Here is a 20,852-nt window from a genome sequence, read left to right on the forward strand (position 1 = left end):
GAAGGATGGATGTGAGTGGTGAAGAGAAAGATGGGATTTGATAGGTGAAGGGTTTTTGGGGAAGAGGTGTTGAGGTGATTGGTGAATGGGTGAAGAAGAAAGAGGGTGGTGGGGTTGGTGGGGATCCTGTGGTGTCCACAGATCCTAAGGTGTCAAGGAAAAGTCATCCCTGCACCAAGTGGCAAGAAAATTTGCGTTTTGTGCCAAATCTGGCGTTAAACGCCGGGCTGGTGCCCATTTCTGGCGTTTAACGCCAGGTTCTTGCCCTTTTCTGGCGTTTAACGCCAATCTGGTGCCTCTTTCTGGCGTTAAACGCCCAGAATGGTGCCAGACTGGGCGTTAAACGCCCACCTGCTAGCCTTACTGGCGTTTAAACGCCAGTAGGTTCTTCCTCCAGGGTGTGCTGTTTTTCTTCTTGTTTTTCATTCTCTTTTTGCTTTTTCAATTGATTTTGTGACTTCTCATGATCATCAACCTATAAAAAACATAAAATAACAAAAGAAAATAGATAAAATATAACATTGGGTTGCCTCCCAACAAGCGCTTCTTTAATGTCAGTAGCTTGACAGAGGGCTCTCATGGAGCCTCACAGATACTCAGAGCAATGTTGGAATCCTCCCAACACCAAACTTAGAGTTTGAATGTGGGGGTTCAACACCAAACTTAGAGTTTGGTTGTGGCCTCCCAACACCAAACTTAGAGTTTGACTGTGGGGGCTCTGCTTGACTCTGATTTGAGAGAAGCTCTTCATGCTTCCTCTCCATGGTGACAGAGGGGTATCCTTGAGCCTTAAGTACAAAGGATTCTTCATTCACTTGAATGATCAGTTCACCTCCATCAACATCAATCACAGCCTTTGCTGTGGCTAGGAAGGGTCTGCCAAGGATGATAGATTCATCCATGCATTTCCCAGTCTCTAGGACTATGAAATCAGCAGGGATGTAGTGGTCTTCAATCTTCACCAAAACATCCTCTACAAGTCCATAAGCTTGTTTTCTTGAATTGTCTGCCATCTCTAGTGAGATTCTTGCAGCTTGTACCTCAAAGATCCCTAGCTTCTCCATTACAGAGAGAGGCATGAGGTTTACACTTGACCCTAAGTCACACAGAGCCTTCTTGAAGGTCATGGTGCCTATGGTACAAGGTATGGAAAACTTCCCAGGATCTTGTCTCTTTTGAGGTAATTTCTGCCTAGACAAGTCATCCAGTTCTTTGGTGAGCAAAGGAGGTTCATCCTCCCAAGTCTCATTTCCAAATAACTTGTCATTTAGCTTCATGATTGCTCCAAGGTATTTAGCAACTTGCTCTTCAGTGACATACTCATCCTCTTCAGAGGAAGAATACTCATCAGAGCTCATGAAAGGCAGAAGTAAGTCCAATGGAATCTCTATGGTCTCATTTTGAGCCTCAGATTCCCATGGTTCCTCATTAGGGAACTCATTGGAGGTCAGTGCACGCCCATTGAGGTCTCCCTCAGTGGCGTTCACTTCCTCTCCCTCCTCTCCAAATTCGGCCATGTTGATGGCCTTGCACTCTCCTTTTGGATTTTCTTCTGTATTGCTTGGAAGAGTACTGGGAGGGAGTTCAGTAACTTTCTTGCTCAGTTGTCCCACTTGTGCCTCCAAATTCCTAATGGAGGACCTTGTTTCAGTCATGAAACTTTGAGTGGTTTTGATTAGATCAGAGACCATGGTTGCTAAGTCAGAGGTGTTCTGCTTAGAACTCTCTGTCTGTTGCTGAGAAGATGATGGAAAAGACTTGCCATTGCTAAACCTGTTTCTTCCACCATTATTGTTATTGAAACCTTGTTGAGGTCTCTCTTGATCCTTCCATGAGAAATTTGGGTGATTTCTCCATGAAGAATTATAGGTGTTTCCATAGGGTTTTCCCATGTAATTCACCTCTTCCATTGAAGGGTTCTCAGGATCATAAGCTTCTTCTTCAGATGAAGCATCCTTAGTACTGCCAGGTGCATTTTGCATTCCAGACAGACTTTGAGAAATCAAATTGACTTGCTGAGTCAATCTTTTATTCTGAGCCAATATGGCATTCAGAGTATCAATCTCAAGAACTCCTTTCTTCTGATTTGTCCCATTGTTCACAGGATTCCTTTCAGAAGTGTACATGAATTGGTTATTTGCAACCATTTCAATTAGCTCTTGAGCTTCTGTAGGCGTCTTCTTCAGATGAAGAGATCCTCCAGCCGAGCTATCCAATGACATCTTGGACAGTTCAGAGAGACCATCATAGAAAATACCTATGATGCTCCATTCAGAAAGCATGTCAGAAGGACATTTTCTGATCAATTGTTTGTATCTTTCCCAAGCTTCATAGAGGGATTCTCCATCCTTCTGTCTGAAGGTTTGGACTTCCACTCTAAGCTTACTCAATTTTTGAGGTGGAAAGAACTTTGCCAAGAAGGCATTGACTAGCTTTTCCCATGAGTCCAGGCTTTCTTTAGGTTGTGAGTCCAACCATGTCCTAGCTCTGTCTCTTACAGCAAAAGGGAATAGCATAAGTTTGTAGACCTCAGGGTCAACCCCATTAGTCTTGACAGTGTCACAGATTTGCAAGAATTCAGCTAAGAACTGATGAGGATCTTCCAATGGAAGTCCATGGAACTTGCAATTCTGTTGCATTAGAGAAACTAATTGAGGCTTAAGCTCAAAGTTGTTTGCTCTAATGGCAGGGATAGAGATGCTTCTCCCATAGAAGTCGGGAGTAGGTGCAGTAAAGTCACCCAGCACCTTCCTTGCTTTGTTGTTGTTTTCGGCTGCCATGTGTTCTTCTTCTTTGAAGAATTCGGTTAGGTCCTCTACAATGAATTGTGCCTTAGCTTCTCTTAGCTTTCGCTTCAAGGTCCTTTCAGGTTCAGGGTCAGCTTCAACAAGAATGCCTTTGTCTTTGTTCCTGCTCATATGAAAGAGAAGAGAACAAGAAAATATGGAATCCTCTATGTCACAGTATAGAGATTCCTTGAGGTGTCAGAGAAGAAGAAAAATAGAAGGAAGAAGGAGAAGAATTCGAACTTAATCAGATAGAGTTCGAATTGTGCATTGAGAAAGAGTGGTACTCCATAAATAGAAGGATGTGAAAAGAGAGGAAGAAATTTTCGAAAATTAAGTGAAAGATTTTGAAAACATTTTGAAAAACTTTAATTGATTTTCGAAAACTAAGAGTGGGAAAGAAATCAAGTAATTTTTGAAAGAGATTTTGAAATTAGAAATAAAAAAGATATGATTGAAAACTATTTTTGAAAAAGATGTGATTAAAAAGATATGTTTGAAAAATTATGCTTTTTAAAAAGATATGATTGAAAAGATATGATTTGAAAACAATTTTAAAAAGATTTGATTTTAAAATTAATGACTTGGCTAACAAGAAAAGATATGATTCAAACATTAAACCTTTCTCAACAGAAAAGGCAACATACTTGAAATGTTGAATCAAATCATTAATTGATAGCAAGTATCTTTGAAAAAGGATAGAAATTGATTTTGAAAACATTTGATTGAAAAAGATTTGATTTGAAAAAGATTTGATTTTAAAAAACTTTGAAAACTTGAAAAAATTGATTTGAAAACAAAATCTTCCCTCTTGTGCCATCCTGGCGTTAAACGCCCAGAATGGTGCACATTCTGGCGTTTAACGCCCAATGCACTACCTTTTTGGGCGTTAAACGCCCAACCAGGCACCCTGGCTGGCGTTTAAACGCCAGTCTGTCCTTCTTCAAAACGCCCAGCTTTTTCTGTGTAATTTCTCTGCTGCATGTTCTGAATCTTCAGTTCCCTGTACTATTGACTTGAAAATAGAACCAAGATCAATTAAACAATGCATGCAAGACACCAAACTTAAAATTAGACACTAGACTCAAACAAGAAACATAAAATATTTTTGGTTTTTTTATGATTTTGAAATTTTTTTTTCGAAAATTAAGTGGAAAAGAAAATAAAGATATCAAAATTCTTAATGAGAATTCCAGGAATCATACAATGTTAGTCTAAAGCTTTAGTTTAAAGAAATTAGACATGGCTAGCCAAGCTTCAGCCGGACATTGCATTCAAGAGCTAAATTGATGAGAATCAATCAGCTTTGGTGATGATAAGAACATCACCTTGAAATACTAGAATTCATTCTTAAGAACTCTGAAAAATACCTAATCTAAGTAACAAGATGAACCGTCAGTTGTCCATACACGAAACAATCCCCGGCAACGGCGCCAAAAACTTGGTGTGCGAAATTGTGATCACTACTTTTCACAACTCAAATAATCCCTAGTAATGGCCCCAAAAACTTGGTGCTCATTACCATGACATAAACACAACTTTGCACAACTAACCAGCAAGTGCACTGGGTCGTCCAAGTAATAAACCTTACGCGAGTAAGGGTCGATCCCACGGAGATTGTTGGTATGAAGCAAGCTATGGTCACCTTGTAAATCTTAGTCAGGCAGACTCAAATGGGTATAGATGATGAATGAATAAAACATAAAGATAAAGATAGAGATACTTATGTATATCATTGGTGAGAGCTTCAGATAAGCGTATGAAGATGCTTGGTCCCTTCCGTCTCTCTGCTTTCCTACTGTCTTCATCTAATCCTTCTTACTCCTTTCCATGGCAAGCTTATGCAAGGGTTTCACCGTTGTCAGTGGCTACCTCCCATCCTCTCAGTGGAAATGTTCAACGCACCCTATCACGGCACGGCTATCCATCTGTCGGTTCTCGATCAGGCCGGAATAGAATCCAGTGATTCTTTTGCGTCTGTCACTAACGCCCCGCCCTCAGGAGTTTGAAGCGCGTCACAGTCATTCAATCATTGAATTCTACTCAGAATACCACAGACAAGGTTAGACCTTCCGGATTCTCTTGAATGCCACCATCAGTTCTTGCCTATACCACAAAGACTCTGATCTCACGGAATGGCTGGCTCGTTTGTCAGGCGAGCACTCGGTTGTCAGGCGATCAACCATGCATCGTGTATTAGGAATCCAAGAGATATTCACCCAATCTAAGGTAGAACGGAGGTGGTTGTCAGTCACACGTTCATAGGTGAGAATGATGATGAGTGTCACGGATCATCACATTCATCAAGTTGAAGAACAAGTGATATCTTGGACAAAGAACAAGCGGAATTGAATAGAAGAACAATAGTAATTGCATTAATACTCGAGGTACAGCAGAGCTCCACACCTTAATTTATGGTGTGTAGAAACTCCACCGTTGAAAATACATAAGAACAAGGTCTAGGCATGGCCGAATGGCCAGCCTCCCAAAGTGATCAAAAGATTCCAAAGATCAGAAGATGAAAATACAATAGTAAAAGGTCCTATATATAGAGAACTAGTAGCCTAGGGTGTACAGAGATGAGTAAATGACATAAAAATCCACTTCCGGGCCCACTTGGTGTGTGCTTGGGCTGAGCAATGAAGCATTTTTCGTGTAGAGACTCTTCTTGGAGTTAAACGCCAGCTTTTATGCCAGTTTGGGCGTTTAACTCCCATTTTGGTGCCAGTTCCGACGTTTAACGCTGGGAATTCTGAGGGTGACTTTGAACGCCGGTTTGGGCCATCAAAGCTTGGGAAAAGTATGGACTATCATATATTGCTGGAAAGCCCAGGATGTCTACTTTCCAACGCCGTTGAGAGCGCGCCAATTGGGCTTCTGTAGCTCCAAAAAATCCACTTCGAGTGCAGGGAGGTCAGAATCCAACAGCATCTGCAGTCCTTTTCAGTCTCTGAATCAGATTTTTGCTCAGGTCCCTCAATTTCAGCCAGAAAATACCTGAAATCACAGAAAAACACAAAAACTCATAGTAAAGTCCAGAAAAGTGAATTTTAATTAAAAACTAATAAAAATATACTAAAAACTCAACTAAAACTACTAAAAACATACTAAAAACAATGCCAAAAAGCGTACAAATTATCCGCTCATCACAATTCATTTGCTATTTTTTACAAATGTGTAATCTTTTGAACTTTTAGTTCACATTGCCCTGATCGAGGATCTAAATGCATCAAGGATGATGCATTCCAATTAAGTTACTTTCTAGAAAGCTTATTCTCTCCCCCTTAATGTTAAAAATTTTAATTCATCAAAATGACAATCCGCAAATCGGACTTTAAATCCATCTCCAGTTTGTATCTCAAAATACCTTACTATATAGGGAGATTCATATCCGACATATATCCCCAATTTTCTTTGGGATCTCATTTTGGTACGATTAGGTGGTGCAATGGGAACATATATCGCGCACCCAAATATTCTTAAATGGGAAACATTTGGCTGCTGGCCAAAAGCTAATTGCATATGAAAGAACTGATGGTAACTCGTTGGCCTCAATCGAATAAGTGCTGCGGCATGTAAAATAGCATACCCTCAAACCGAAGTTGGGGGATTTGTTCTCATAAGTAAGGGTCAAGCAATTAATTAGAGGCGTTTAATAAATGATTATGCTAACCCATTTTGTGTGTGAACATGAGCTACTGGATGTTCAACACTTATTCCATTAGCCATACAATAAGCATCAAAGGCTTGGGAAGAAAATTCACCAGTATTATCAAGATGAATTATTTTGATTGGATTTTCTGGAAATTGTGCTTTTAATCAAATAATTTGAGCCAGTAATCTCGCAAACGCCAGAGTGCGAGAAGACAATAAGCACACATGTGACCATCTCGAAGATGCGTCTATCAGGATCATAAAATATCTAAAAGATCCACATAGTGGATGAATAGGTCCACATATATCGCATTGAATCCTTTCTAGGAATTCAGGAGACCCAAATCCAATCTTTACTGGTAACGGCCTTAAAATTAACTTCTCTTGGAACATGCAGCACAACAAAATTCACTAGATTTAAGAATCTTCTGGTTCTTTAGTGAATGTCTGATAAACCTCATTTGTAGGGTTTATCTTGTATTGATTTTTGGGGATTTTATCACATTTTACCCACATTTATTCAATGAAATAGCATGGTTTTGTATATTCTCTTTTAATTGTGCTTAAGAGTGAAAACATGCTTTTTAGGTCTTAAAATAGCTAAATTTAATTCACCTTGATTCCATTAGATGTCTTGATATGTTTGTTAAGTGATTTAAGGTTTAGGAGGCAAAGATTGGATCAAGGAAATGAAGAAAGAAAGCATGAAAAGTTGGAGAACTCATGAAGAAATGAAAGAACCAGAAAGCTGTCAAGCCGACCTCTTCGCACTTAAACGACCATAACTTGAGCTACACAGGTCCAAATGATGCGGTTCTAGTTGGGTTGGAAAGCTAACATCCGGGGCTTCGAAACGATATAAGATTTGTCATAGTTGCTATATGTATAAGGACGCGTAGGCGCACTGTACGCGTACGCGCCGTTGGTGCACGTGATTCACTTCATGCAAACTCGTGGCTAGCGAATTTACAAGCCTTGTGGGCCCAATCCAACTCATTTCTGATGCTATTTAAGCCAAGGATTGAAGAGGGATGAAAAAGTTAGTTACCATTAGTTTAGTTTAGCTTAGTTTAGTAATTAGAGTTAGTTTCTAGAGAGAGAAGCTCTCTCTTCTCTCTAGAATTAGGATTAGGATTAGGTTTAGTTCTTAGATCTAGGTTTTAAATCATTCATTCCTCTACTTCTACTTCTCAATTCCTTGTTGTTAGATTCATTCTTCTTCTATTCTTTTATTGTAATCTCTTTTATGTTGTTCTTATACCTTGTTGTAGATCTACTTTTGTTCCTTCTACTTTCTTCCAATTCAATTCAAGGTAATCCATAATAATTGTGTTCATTTGATTTGTTGTTGTTTAATTCCTTGCAATTGAGTAGTGTAGATTTAATTTTCTTGCAATTTTACTATGCTTTCCTTTTATGCCTTCCAAGTGTTTGAGAAAATGCTTGGTTGGATTCTAGAGTAGAGTTTTATGTTCTTGGCTTGGAAAGGTAACTTAGGAACTCTTGAGTTACTAATGTCCAAGTAATTGATGATTGGGATCCATTGACTCTAGTTCTCACTAATTGAATTAGTGGAGAGTTAGGACTTATGGACTAGGATTGATATAGCTCATTTGACTTTCCTTTACTACTAGTTAGAGGATGATTTAATGAGATTAATCCTTGCCAATTCTCATATTGTGGTTAGTGATTAGGATAGACCTCCTTAACCACCAACCCTTACCAAGACCTTTTTAGCCATTAGTTTACTTTCTTGCCATTTATCTTTCATGCCTCTTATCAAAACCCCAAAAATAACTCATAACCAATAACAAGACACTTTATTGTAATTCCTAGGGAGAACGACCCGAGGTTCAATACTTCAGTTTATAAATTTAGGGGTTTGTTACTTGTGACAAACAATCTTTTGTATGAAAGGATTATTGTTGGTTTAGAAACTATACTTGCAACGAGAATTCATTTGTAAAATTCTAAACCGTCAAAAATCAAATCATCAAAATGGCGTCGTTGCCGGGGAATTGCAATGGTGTTGTGTTATTGGTTATTGTATATATGTGAATATTGTGAATAGCTTGATTTTTGGATTGCTTGTTAGTTTTTGCTAGTCTTAGTATTTGGTTTCATTATTTCTTATTAGTTTTTTGTTTCTTATTTTCTCTTGCTACCATGAAACACTTTGGCTATGAGTGTAGTTACAACTATGTTGTAGGTGATGGGAACTTTGATGAGAATGTGTATCAAGAATGGGATAATCAAAGGTGGAAAGAGCCTTATGCTTATGATCAATCCTCTTGGCAACAACCTCCACCAATGCACTATAAAGAAGAGCCATTCTATGATGCATACCAATCCAATGGCTATGGTGAATCTCCTTGTGACTTTCAAGAACCACCACCATATGCCTATGAGTCATATCCTCAACATGAGCCTCAACCACACTCACAAGCCTATTTTCAACAAACACCTCCATATGACCATGATCCTTACCCACCATACCAACCACCTTTTGAACCATATGAGCTATACATGGAACCACAATTCCAAGATTACTACTCCCAAGAACCACCTCAATACACACCACCACCTTACCAAGAAGAATCACCTTCCTATAATGAACCCTTTCTCCAAGACAATGAACCCTCTTATCCACTCCAATCCTCAATGGATGAAATCCTTAGCCTCATACTTCAAGGGCAAGGAGAAATGCAAAGGGAGACACTAGAATTTATGGCTACCTTGACCAAGGTAGTAAGCATTTTAGCCTCCCAATGCTTGAGCACTCAAAGCACTCCCATGGTCACATGTTGAGAATCAATTAAAGAGCATAGCATGAAGGAGAGATTGGAAACTCCGGTGAAAAATGAGGAATGCCACTTTGTATTAGCACAATTGGAGAAGCCTATGATTATTGAAGAAAAGGAAGAAGTGGTTGAAGACTTAGGAGATGCGGAACTTCCATGGGAAGCTAAAATCAAAGAAAATCCCTCCAAGAAGAGTAAATTTGATGTTGAGGAGGAATGTGCACAACCTCCGAGGCATATTCTATATGAAGACTTGGAGAGAATGAAGCAAGAATTGAGTTCCCTTGGTGATGAAGATCATGCATCCAATCTTCTTGGTGAAGAATCCTTTGAATTTGAAGAACCTTCTCCTAATGAATTTAAAAGTAATGTGGAGGTAGATTTCTCTCAACCTCCCATTTATGACTTGAGTGATGGAGAAGAGTTAGATGAAGTTGATGAACAAAGGATTGAGAATGAAGAAGTTTATGAAGAGGTGGAGATTGACAAAGAAGCAAACAAGGGAGTAGAGCTTGCAAGCACATTGGAGATACCTCTCCCCAAGCCACCACCATCCATTCTCTCATTCAAGTGGGTAAATTCCTTATACTTAAGCTTTGTTATTCCCCTTGAATATGGTTTGCTTGAGACGGATGGTCAACTTAGAAAAATTAGTGGCTTTAAGAGTAAAAAAGAGATGGTTAGTGGTTGGAGGCATCATTCTAGGTTCACTATGGTCACATGTCCAAAGCTTTATAGCAAAGGTTGGTGTATAACTAGAGTACATGGGTCTAGAAGGATGTTTGGTCACTTTGTTGAGAATTCACCTTGCTCACCACCCACATAGATTAATGATAATCAACTTGGAGATGGGTGTGAAGACAAAATATGGGATCCGGGAACACATGAGGATCAACATTGGGAGCCCATGGTTTGTGAAGAACTCCATCAAAGCTTGGAGATATTAATCTTGAATGATGGAGCTTATTGGAAGTCCAAGCATTGGTGGAAGTTCCAAGATGAGTACAAGCACAAGCCACCTTGAGAGAAGCTCCCCATAAGTCCAACTTAAGGACAATAAACAGAAGTGCTAGGTGGGAGACACCCCACCATGGTAACTTCTTTTCATTTTATCTTTTTGTACATATTAGTAGAATTAGTTTAATTTCTTGTTTTGATTGTTTTAATGAGTCTAATTGGTAGTTTAGTATGTTAAATAAGGTTTTATGGTATTTTGGTAGCTGTTTGGAGGTTTGGAATGCTTGGATTGGTGCAAAAACATAGCAAAAATTTTTGAGAAATAGAGCACCATCCACGCGTACGCGCACTGCGTGCGTACGCGTGCATCAAGCGTTTTGGACCATCCACGCGAGCGCGCCATGCACGTGTACGCGTGGATTGAGAAGTTCCACCTTCCATACCTTGACCCGAGAGTTAGGCCTGCACTGTGCGGAAATTGGGCCTGAAGCACAAACCTATTTGCGCGCTCACGCACATGACGCGTACGCGCCACTCTCGAAATAAGCCATCGACGCGCGCGCGCCATGCGGGCGTGCGCGTGGATGCCCTTTCTTCCATCCATTTCTTTTCTTCTCCTCTTTCCATTTTTTTCCTTCTCCTTTCTTCTTCCCTCCTCCAATCCCTCATCCAACACTTCCAAACACCATGGATAACCATTTATTTTAGTTGGTTAATTAGTTAGTTTTCATTTTATTTTCTCTCTTTTCATTATAAGTGTTGGATTATTGACTTTGTTTACTATACGTTGCTGCCCCTTATTGCCTAAATGCTATTTTAGCATGAATGTTTTTAGATAATCTTTGTTGGATTCTATGATTGAGGTTATATTTAACTTGGTTTTGAATTTTTCATGCTTACCTTTTGAAAATACCAAGTGATGAGAATTGCCTTCGAGCTTGTAACTCTTTTTGAATTGCATGATTTGGCCACCATGTGATTTGAGCCTTATTTTGTAATTAGGCAACTTCTTGATGGATGATGTTGTGCATTTACCTTAATGCATTATATTTCATGAACATATGCATCTATAGGCTTAGCTTGCATGCTTTCATGCTTCTTTAATGCTTGTTTTACCTTACAAGTTCACTTAAAGTATCTCAAGCATACTAGAATGAGTAAAGTGCATGCTTCTTTTGTGACATAGCTTTTATGCTAATGTGTGTTCTAAATCGCGCAATTTAGAATTTACACACCTATTTGTCATTAATGTCACACTAATTCACTCACTCATTTCTAGTGATTAGTACCTCATTCCAACAATGTATGCTTCCTTGTTTTTATATCTTCTCATCTTATGGTGTTATATTTTTGTTTTTCATGAACAATGCACCACAAGCAAACATGGAAGCGGAATAAAATTACTATACATAATGTCATATAATAAAATTTTATTTTAAAACTTGACACATTTGATGATTTCAAAATTCATAAACATTAATATTTCATTATTTATATACATCACATTTAAAACTTAAATACATAGAAAATAAAACTTAACAATAAGTTTTTTACATTATTTATTTACATGGATACTTAACAATCTCACATATTAAATTATTCCATCATTGATCAAATGACCAATATTTCCTTTAGGATCCTCAAAGAAATCAGATACATCATAATAAGTGGTGGAATTTTCAGCATCATTTAATTTGAAACAAAATTTGTTTCCTTTCCTTTGTCATCCTTTTTCAAAGATGCTTGATAAAGATGGACTAGGTGCTTTGTGGTACGACAGATACGTGACCAATGGCCTTTTTCACTACAACGGAAACACTTATCCTCTGTTGATTTATTTTGCCCTGAGATCCTTTCTTGTGAACATAATTTCTTTTCATTCCATAATTTTTCTTGTTACTAAAGCCTTGCCATTTATCTCTTTTGGGGTAATGATTTGCCACATTTACTTTAGGAAATGGGGCGGTGCCAGCAGGGCGCGCTTCGTGATTCTTTAAGAGCAACTCATTGTTGTGTTCAACAATAAGAAGGCAAGAAATTAACTCAGAATATTTTTTAAATCATTTTTTTCGATACTACTGCTGTAGAAGCACATTCGAGGCATGAAAGGTCGAGAAAGTTTTCTCTAACATATCATTATTAGATATCTTTTTCCCACATAATTTCATTCGAGGTGATTCGAAACATTGCCGAATTATATTCATTTATGGATTTAAAATCCTGTAGACGCAAGTGCGTCCATTCATATCGGGATTGAGGAAGTATCACCGTCTTTTGATGATTGTACCTTTCTTCAAGGTCTTTCCAAAGATTTGCAGGATCTTTTAATGTGAGATATTCATCTTTCAATCCTTCATCAAGATGACGACAAAAAAAAATCATGGCTTTGGCTTTATCCTTTTGGGATGCATTATTTTCAGTCTTAATGGTATCTCCAAGATCTATTGAATCAAGATGAATTTCAGTATCTAATATCCATGATAAATAATTGTTTCCAGATATATCAAGAGCATTAAATTCAAGATAAGAGAGTTTTGACATAATGAAAATTAGTTACCTGAGTCTTCCTAAAAAATTGGTCAGAGTTTCGTACTAATAACGTGTTGTAAAATAAATAAATAAAGAAGATAAAATAAGAAATATAAGCCTCTAGTATTAATATTAGCCAATATAATAAAGATAATTTATATATGGGAAAGTATGAGGAGACAATAGAGGTATTGTACAATGCATACAATGTGATTAATTTAAAATTTAAAATATTTGATAGACAATTAATTAATTTTAAATTATAGGCAACTAATTAATTTTGAACAGTTTTTAATTTGAAATTTAAATCAAATATTAGGATTACCTTCGATTTTGGAAACAAATAAACTACCTCTCTCTCTCACTTCTCTCTCTCAATACGGTTTGTCAGTGTTCTATGTCTTTCTCATGGAGTCTCGCCAGTACACTAACGCCACGGTCACCAGCCGCTATCAAAAATTGCGCCGACACTATTTCGACTGGCGTCGTTGCCGCACAGGCCACCGCCAAGGGAGGACGCACATATTGTGAGGATCGAACTAACGGCATCGCAGCAACCTGGACGTCCAGCGCCTCCGTCGCAGCCGGTGTGTGCCTTCTTCCCGACACCGTTCTCACCTCCTCCGATGCGCTTTCGATTTCTCCCATTCCTTCGAGTCTCTTCACATCGATGATACCACCATGCTCTTCTTCTTCGGATCCAAGCATGGTTAGCTTCTTTCATGATTTGAGCCCTATGCTTTACAACAGTGCCGCTTTTGTCATGACTAGTCCTTTAAAATTATGTTTCACCACAATAATAATTTCTTCTATTTATTCATCATCTTCTTCTATTTTAAGGATGATCATTTTAGTAGGTATGCGGATGGTTATTTTATTTTTATGCAGATGATTATTTTGATTGGATTGAATTTAGTTATATATAATTAAAATATGTTAGATGTTCAATCATTAGATATGTAGATGATTATTTTTATCCTTTAGTGGATGGTTATTTTTATTAAGGGTGAGTGGCGTGTGGTAAGCCAAGTAGCGACCGTGAAATGGGATGATTATTGATGAAGGTGGGGTGGCCGCCGGTTAAAAAAAAAGAGAGTATTGTAGGATTTTAGATGGTTATTTTTTTGAAATAACTAACGAAATTTTTTATAAAAATTTAAAATTGGAGAATTTGAAATTTAAAATTTGATGTGAAATAACTGAATAAAAATTTTTAAATTTATTATTTCGTGGGCAATTTTTATTTTTAACTCATATTGGCTAAGAGAGAAAGAAGAGAACAGTATATAAAAATAGAGATTTTTTATTTTTTCTATTGTATGTCAAAAGCCTCAGCCTATATCCCTATTTATATATGTACAAAGTTTTACTTTTTCAAATTATATTAAATACAATCATTCTTGAAAAATTCTATCTTATGAAAAATAAATATCCACATAAAATGTGATAAAGTATTTTTATCACAACAATTTTTACAATTTGTGATTGATTTTAATGTTTTTTTCGAATCATTTTTTTCAAAAAATCTTTGATTTCTGGTATGAAAACGTTGAATTTGGTAATGATATTTGATTATTGTCATGTTTTTTTTTGTTAATTTTTGGCCGTCATTGTTGACAATATTAAAAAATATAAATTTGTTGATTGGCCAGTACAAATAATAACCTGCATGAATTTATATGCTTAAAACCCATATTTATAAAAGAGTTCCCAAATTATTACCAATTTCATTATCTGTTTTGGTTCTTTTAAATACCAAAATATATTTTTACCACCCTAAAAAGTTCCCTTAAAGAAATATCATAATTGACATGGATGCTTTTGTTGTTTAGAAATGCCAAAAAATTGAAACAAATTAAAGCTGGCGTCCCAAATTCGAAGAGAATTATAACTAAAAGTGGTCCGACATTACGTAAATGGAAAAATGGAATCCTGCTGGGCGAAGCATGCACATGCCATTAATCTCTCATAGATGCTGGCTACTACTGCCTCGCTGCCTAGGTTTATTTTTTTTTTTGTTTTAATTACAATTATTATTTTGATTATTATATTTGAGTGAAAAAGGTTGGGCTGCTGTAATAAAACATATCAACAACGTGTTCCCATTTCTCAAAGCTTTGTCCGCATCTTCAGTTTTCTGCCCTGCCCTTTCCTCAAGTCAAGGGCCGCAATATTCCATCTATCCATGTTGTGATTAATTGAATACTAAAATTATTTTTATTAAACTATTTTATATTGTTCACTAACCAAATAATATTTTAATATGATTAAATCACTATATATTATATCTAAGTTGTGATAATTGTAAGACAAACTTGTTATTTTAATCCACCAAAATGCTTTTAATACTGTACTTGAATTCAGAAAAGAAAAATAAAAGATGTATCTTAGAAATTCATAATGAATCCAACAGAGTAGTAACTATTTTCAATTGATCAAGTGTTTAGTAATTTACAAAAATAAATTTAATACTTATGCAAGTAGTGACTATGGGTACAATGAGAAGAAAAAATAATGATGATCAAATCATTATACAAATATATAATAATGACTGATTTTAATATATAAATTAAATTTTATAATTAAGATTAACAAATAAAATTAACTGAATATTTTAATAATTATATATAAATATATAACTACTGATTTTAATATATAAATTAAATTTTATAATTAAGATTAAGGAATAAAATTAACTGAATATTTTAATAATTATACATAAATATATAACTACTGATTAATATACAAATTAAATTTTATAATTAAGATTAAGGAATAAAATTACGGAAATATCTTTAATATTGAAACACTTGAAATGATTCCGTGCATATATTGAAGTGGGTGATGTCATGGTTTCAAAATGGGCTGAAGCAATTGACAGGAGGAGCATGCGCAGGGGATGAACGGTGGATACGCAACACTACTTATTATAAAAAATAAAAAAATAAAAGTAAATTAGAGATTGTGGAAAGAGGCATATAAATAGTGGATGGTTGCATAGGTGGGCAAAAGCATCATCAGAAAGAAGAAGGTAAAAAGTTAGTTGAAGAGAAAAAGAGAGAGAGAGAGAGAGAATGGGAAAAATGGTTAACGAAGAGCAACAGAAGCAATCGCAGAAGCAGGAATTTCGAAAGGGGCCATGGACTGAGCAAGAGGACTTGAAGTTAGTTTCATTTGTGGGGCTGTTTGGAGACAGGAAATGGGACTTTATAGCAAAGGTTTCAGGTTTGAAGGTGGCGGGAGACACTTGATAGGTAATGCTTATTTGGGCATGATGCTTTTTGAAACCGCCACTCCCTTTAACCACCCAATTCTATATATTTTTGTTGTAGGTCTCAATCGAACTGGTAAGAGCTGCCGCCTCCGCTGGGTTAACTACCTCCACCCCGGCCTCAAACGTGGCAAGCTCACTCCCTTTGAAGAGAAGCTTGTCTTGGACCTCCACTCCAAGTGGGGCAATAGGTACATCAAACAACTCTTTCACGTGAATCATATTCTTGTGTCATCAAATTCTTCAGATATAACTCGTCCAATTCAAGTTGTCTTTATTTTTTTTTATAGATGAAACATATTTTGGTAAATTAAATATACTCAAACTATAAACTTTCTTTCAAATTTCAAATTTTGATTTATTCTATTGATAAACAAGTTATAACATAGATAATATGAAACTACTTGTAATAACTGAATTAAATGGTTATATTTTTTACGAGGAGGTATAGGGAGTCAATAGAGAATTTATACAATATGTACAATGGAAGTTTAAAGATATTCGATTCAGTAGGATATTAGATTTTTATTACCCGAATGGTTATTATAGATAATATGGATGTATTGTGTTTAAGAAATTAGTAGTATTTTATTCTAGATGTTCATTTTTTTAACTCATATCGAGCCAAATAAATTATCCATTATACGCATTGGACAAATACATTCTTCTTTAACATGCTCTCATGGTATGTATAGATGGTCAAGAATTGCTCGGAAGCTGCCCGGGCGCACGGACAACGAGATCAAGAATTACTTTAGAACTCACATGAGGAAGAAGGCTCAAGAGGAGAAGCGCGCGCTTGCATCACCAAGTTCGTCAAGCTGCCATTCCTCACTCTCTTCAAACAACAACAACAACCAAGCTGTTGATTCGCATGCTTCCAAGAAAGCTGGAGAAGAGAGCTTCTATGACACAGGGGGGCCCGTCATGACTGTGGACTGCTCAACCGATTTGAAGGAAGAAGAAGGGTTCTCCATGGATGATATATGGAAAGATATTGAGCTTTGTGAAGAGAAGAACATTGTTGTTTATGATGGGAATAAGAGTGAAGAGGGTTGCAACTTCTCAAGTCCACCATCATGGGAGTATTCTTCTGACCCACTTTGGGTGATGGATGAACAAAGTGTGTTATTCCCAACTAGTGACCCATATTTTTCCTCATTTCTAACTGGCTAATCATCACTACCATTTATTCTTTTTCCCCCAACATCATCAAATATTTTGTTCATATATAGTAATGTGTGTGCTTTTAGTATTAAGAAACAAAGTCTCTAACATGTGTATAGCTAGCACCATATAATAGTTCCTCCAAGTTTATGCCATGCTTTACTTCTAGCTACATATAGTGTGATATAGCAGAAATAAATTATAATAGCCACAAGAGTAACTACTACTACTACTCTATCTATAGTTTCTTATGTCAATGTCCCAATGCCTTGCTTATCTACTTTCAAAAGAAGGCATCTTCAATATGAATATGTTATGTTCTGTTATGAATGTAAAATATCAAGCACTTGTTTATTTTATTGTTTCTATATACGCCTATACTAATATAGCTCTTCTTTTATTATTAGTTAATTACCATCAAATAATAACATGCAAAGCATATATATAAGATGAACCCGCAGTGGTGAGGGTGCCATTTGAACATCATAACGTGATCAAAAGAATTCAATTTGTGAATTAGAATGAAAATTATAGTAAAATATATCAATGAGAATAAAATAACTATCTACTTTTTTTTTTTAACAAAAGATAGGGGACTCGAATCCACAACCTCTTACATGAGTATGGAAAAACTATACCGTTTGAACTATAACTTATTGGCTTAAAATAACTATCTACTTAAAATACAATAAATTTATTTTTTAAATTCGAATATAAGATAAAAAAGTATTATTCTAAAATTACAATTTATTGTTGACTGAAAAGTGAAAATACATAACTCAAATTATTTCCTTGTATTTTATATCATACATCACAAATCTTTAGCAAAATAACTTTAGTTTAATTTGATTTTGTTTTCATGTCTCTAAGAAAAAAAAAGTATTATTTTTATCTTAAGGTGTTTTGGCCTTTTATAACATTTTGTGAAGAAATTTAACATTGCAAATGACTTCATATGTTTTTATTTTCTTAATATATATTTTTTTCAGTAGTTGCTGACCAATTTTGGGTGTAAGACTTTTCTTCATATAAAGTGAAGATTCTGTACGTGATTGGAATCCTTGATATTAATTAGTTAATTAATCACACTTTTCTTAATAATGCCCGCATCCAACTTTGTTCTTTTCACACAGAATATGTAATTTTCTCTTTTAATATTATATTATATACGAATCAGGTTCGGGTTCTACTTTAATTTATCCTTTCATCTGTTCAACTACTTAACACTACTACTCTATACATGTTACACACCATGACCACAAAGAAGCATGATGAGTAGCATAATAAGCATCGCATATTCTTCATTATTTTTTACTGGAGCTATATAAATTACCAAAACCATTATACTCTCAACGAAATGAACATTGCTTCAAATAAAAGGAGATTTTAGAATGGAACATAGCTCATAGGAATCCACTTCAAAAAAAGAAAAACAAAGTGAAGGCAGAAAAGTAAAGCCATCCCACGTATTTGGAGTTTAATTAGTTGTTTTAGGTGAGTATGGTGCTAGTAATCTGCGACGGGGAGCGGTTCATGAGTGTGGTGGTTAATAAAGAAAGTGTCGTAGACAATAGCTGCAATAGCAGAACCAATGAATGGGCCGGTCCAGTAGACCCAGTGGTTGGCCCAAGTCCAGCTAACAACAGCAGGCCCAAAAGATACAGCTGGGTTCATGGATGCACCATCAAATGCCCCACCGGCTAATATGTTAGCACCCACAATGAAGCCAATGGCAATTGGAGCAATGATCCCAATGTCACCCTTCTTTGGGTCCACGGCAGTAGCATACACCGTGTACACCAGACCAAAGGTCATCACAATCTCAAACACCAATGCATTCGATGCTCCAACCCCAGAAGATAGTGCAAATGCAGATGTTTCCTGCATCCGAGCAGATTGTAGTAGGTTAGAACTATAACTATTTACTAAATTTTTTTATCAATTTAATTTTGATGCACTCTCAATAAAATGTTTTATAGTAAATTTAATTTTGATGCATTTGTAAATCTTTTTTTATAGGCTTAAACTTTTGAGAGAAGTTAATACTTACTAGTCCGGCTGTGGCGAATTTAAGGAGCAAGCAAGCAACAACGGAGCCAAGCAACTGAGCAATCCAGTAGAGAATGGTTCTGAGGAGAGTGATGTGGCCACCAATGAAAGCGCCGAAAGTGACGGCAGGGTTGACGTGGCCGCCGGAGATGTTGGCGGCAACGGAGACTGCAACAAAGAGAGCAAAGGCGTGAGACAATGATGCTGCCACTACGCCAGCTGGTGTTGCTGCGCCATTGTTTGTCAACTTATTATAAGCCATGCCGGAGCCTTGTCCGGCAAAAACAAAGATAAGCATTGAGATGAACTCAGCGAGTGCGGCCTTAAGCGCATCGCCTTGCCTCAACTCAGAAGCATTTCCAATCACAATTTTAGAGATCGGCATTCTTCTTAATTGTTTTCTTTCAATCACTCGAGTTGTTGCTCTCACCTTTGCTGCAATGCTGGTTTTTATATATGGAGTGTTAAGGCACGAGGAGCAAAATTCAAAAAGAGGAGGGAGGTTGCCTCCTACTGGCTCTCGTGAAGCCACGTGTACGGTTTGATGGCAATTCTGTGGCTGTGCCAAGACTTTTGACCGACCATTGCCCCATGGTGGGTCCATCAATCATGGCCTGAGCTTTTGGACCAAACACACATTTTCTTTTGTAGAAAACGGTGTGGTAGTTGTGTTGGATTTATTATCATTCATTATAACTCATTATTGTTCATTATTATCAATTTATCATCTTTCATTAGCGGTACAATGAGCTCATTTCCTTTTCTTTAAACTAATTTTATCAAATTCATATGATGCTCTAAACTAGGCTGTTTACCGTGGAGTAGAGTCCACGTCAATGTAATCATCCGAAGCTTAATCTTTAATCTTATAATTATTATGTGAAATGTAATTAACGATGATAACTATGTTACATAAGTTTCAATATTAAGCTGCAAGTTCAAACAAAGAAGCCAATACATTTTTGTCATTTCTAAATGCCTAAATGTTTAATGTGTGTTTTTTTTTTAAGAGAAGTTGGACACTAGTGGTTTTGGCTTGAATACTTAAGCATCTTTGATCTGTACTTGTAATCTTGCATTAAACTCAACTACTCAAGTACTCAACATTATACAAAACAATAATATTAATAGGCAATGCAATAATGCAGAGAATTGACATGCCTCTTATATATTAGACTCTGTATTCGTCCACAAATATGAAAGATTAACAGCCAGACCGCACACCGATGGCATCGAAGAAATTGTCACAATTTTTAAGATTATCCGCTGCTTCTTGAAGATAATTTAATTTGTTTATTATGGACGGCTGAAAGGGCTGATGTAACTTTAAACCAAGTTGCCTTTTAATTTGTTAATCGTGCCATAATGAGAACAACACTACAGTCTACAGATAGATCTCGCTCCATGGATATAACCACTTCCCACAAAATTATTGGGACGGCTTTATCTGTTCATCTCTCTAATATTTAATGAATAAGGCTGAATGCTTAATTACTATGTGTGATACATGTTCTTCATGACAACAGAACTTCGATGAAAAATCCCATAAAAACAAACGTATCCTGAATTAATGAGAAAAAGTATAAAATAAACCAAAAGATCAGAAATTTGATTAAGGATTATGATAGGAGTAGTAGC

General features: G+C 36.4%; 2 protein-coding genes and 1 non-coding gene across 4 annotated transcripts; 2 read left to right on the forward strand and 1 right to left on the reverse strand.

Annotated features, from left to right (window-relative positions):
- Positions 1-2,276: 2,276 nt before the first annotated feature.
- LOC130946991 (small nucleolar RNA R71) lies at positions 2,277-2,384 on the forward strand. Its single transcript, XR_009072406.1, has one exon. It is a non-coding gene; the product is annotated as a small nucleolar RNA R71 (small nucleolar RNA).
- Positions 2,385-15,727: 13,343 nt separating this feature from the next.
- On the forward strand, positions 15,728-17,522 carry LOC130944823 (transcription factor MYB48-like). 2 transcript variants are annotated; one of them, XM_057873369.1, is made up of 3 exons: positions 15,728-15,981; positions 16,060-16,189; positions 16,694-17,522. In XM_057873369.1, exons 1-3 carry the CDS (start codon positions 15,927-15,929, stop codon positions 17,172-17,174), a joined length of 666 nt encoding a protein of 221 aa, XP_057729352.1. In that variant the 5' UTR covers positions 15,728-15,926; the 3' UTR covers positions 17,175-17,522. The 2 variants fall into 2 exon arrangements, with proteins under 2 accessions (XP_057729352.1, XP_057729350.1); XM_057873367.1 differs by having other exon boundaries at positions 15,731-15,952.
- A 972-nt stretch (positions 17,523-18,494) lies between these two features.
- On the reverse strand, positions 18,495-19,643 carry LOC130943509 (aquaporin TIP1-3-like). The gene is made up of 2 exons (XM_057871414.1): positions 19,216-19,643; positions 18,495-19,046 (listed from the first exon to the last, which is right to left on the reverse strand). Exons 1-2 carry the CDS (start codon positions 19,597-19,599, stop codon positions 18,672-18,674), a joined length of 759 nt encoding a protein of 252 aa, XP_057727397.1. The 5' UTR covers positions 19,600-19,643; the 3' UTR covers positions 18,495-18,671.
- Positions 19,644-20,852: the final 1,209 nt, after the last annotated feature.

The sequence above is a fragment of the Arachis stenosperma genome, chromosome 8 (assembly GCF_014773155.1).
Source record: "Arachis stenosperma cultivar V10309 chromosome 8, arast.V10309.gnm1.PFL2, whole genome shotgun sequence".
NCBI classification, from domain to species: Eukaryota; Viridiplantae; Streptophyta; class Magnoliopsida; order Fabales; family Fabaceae; genus Arachis; species Arachis stenosperma.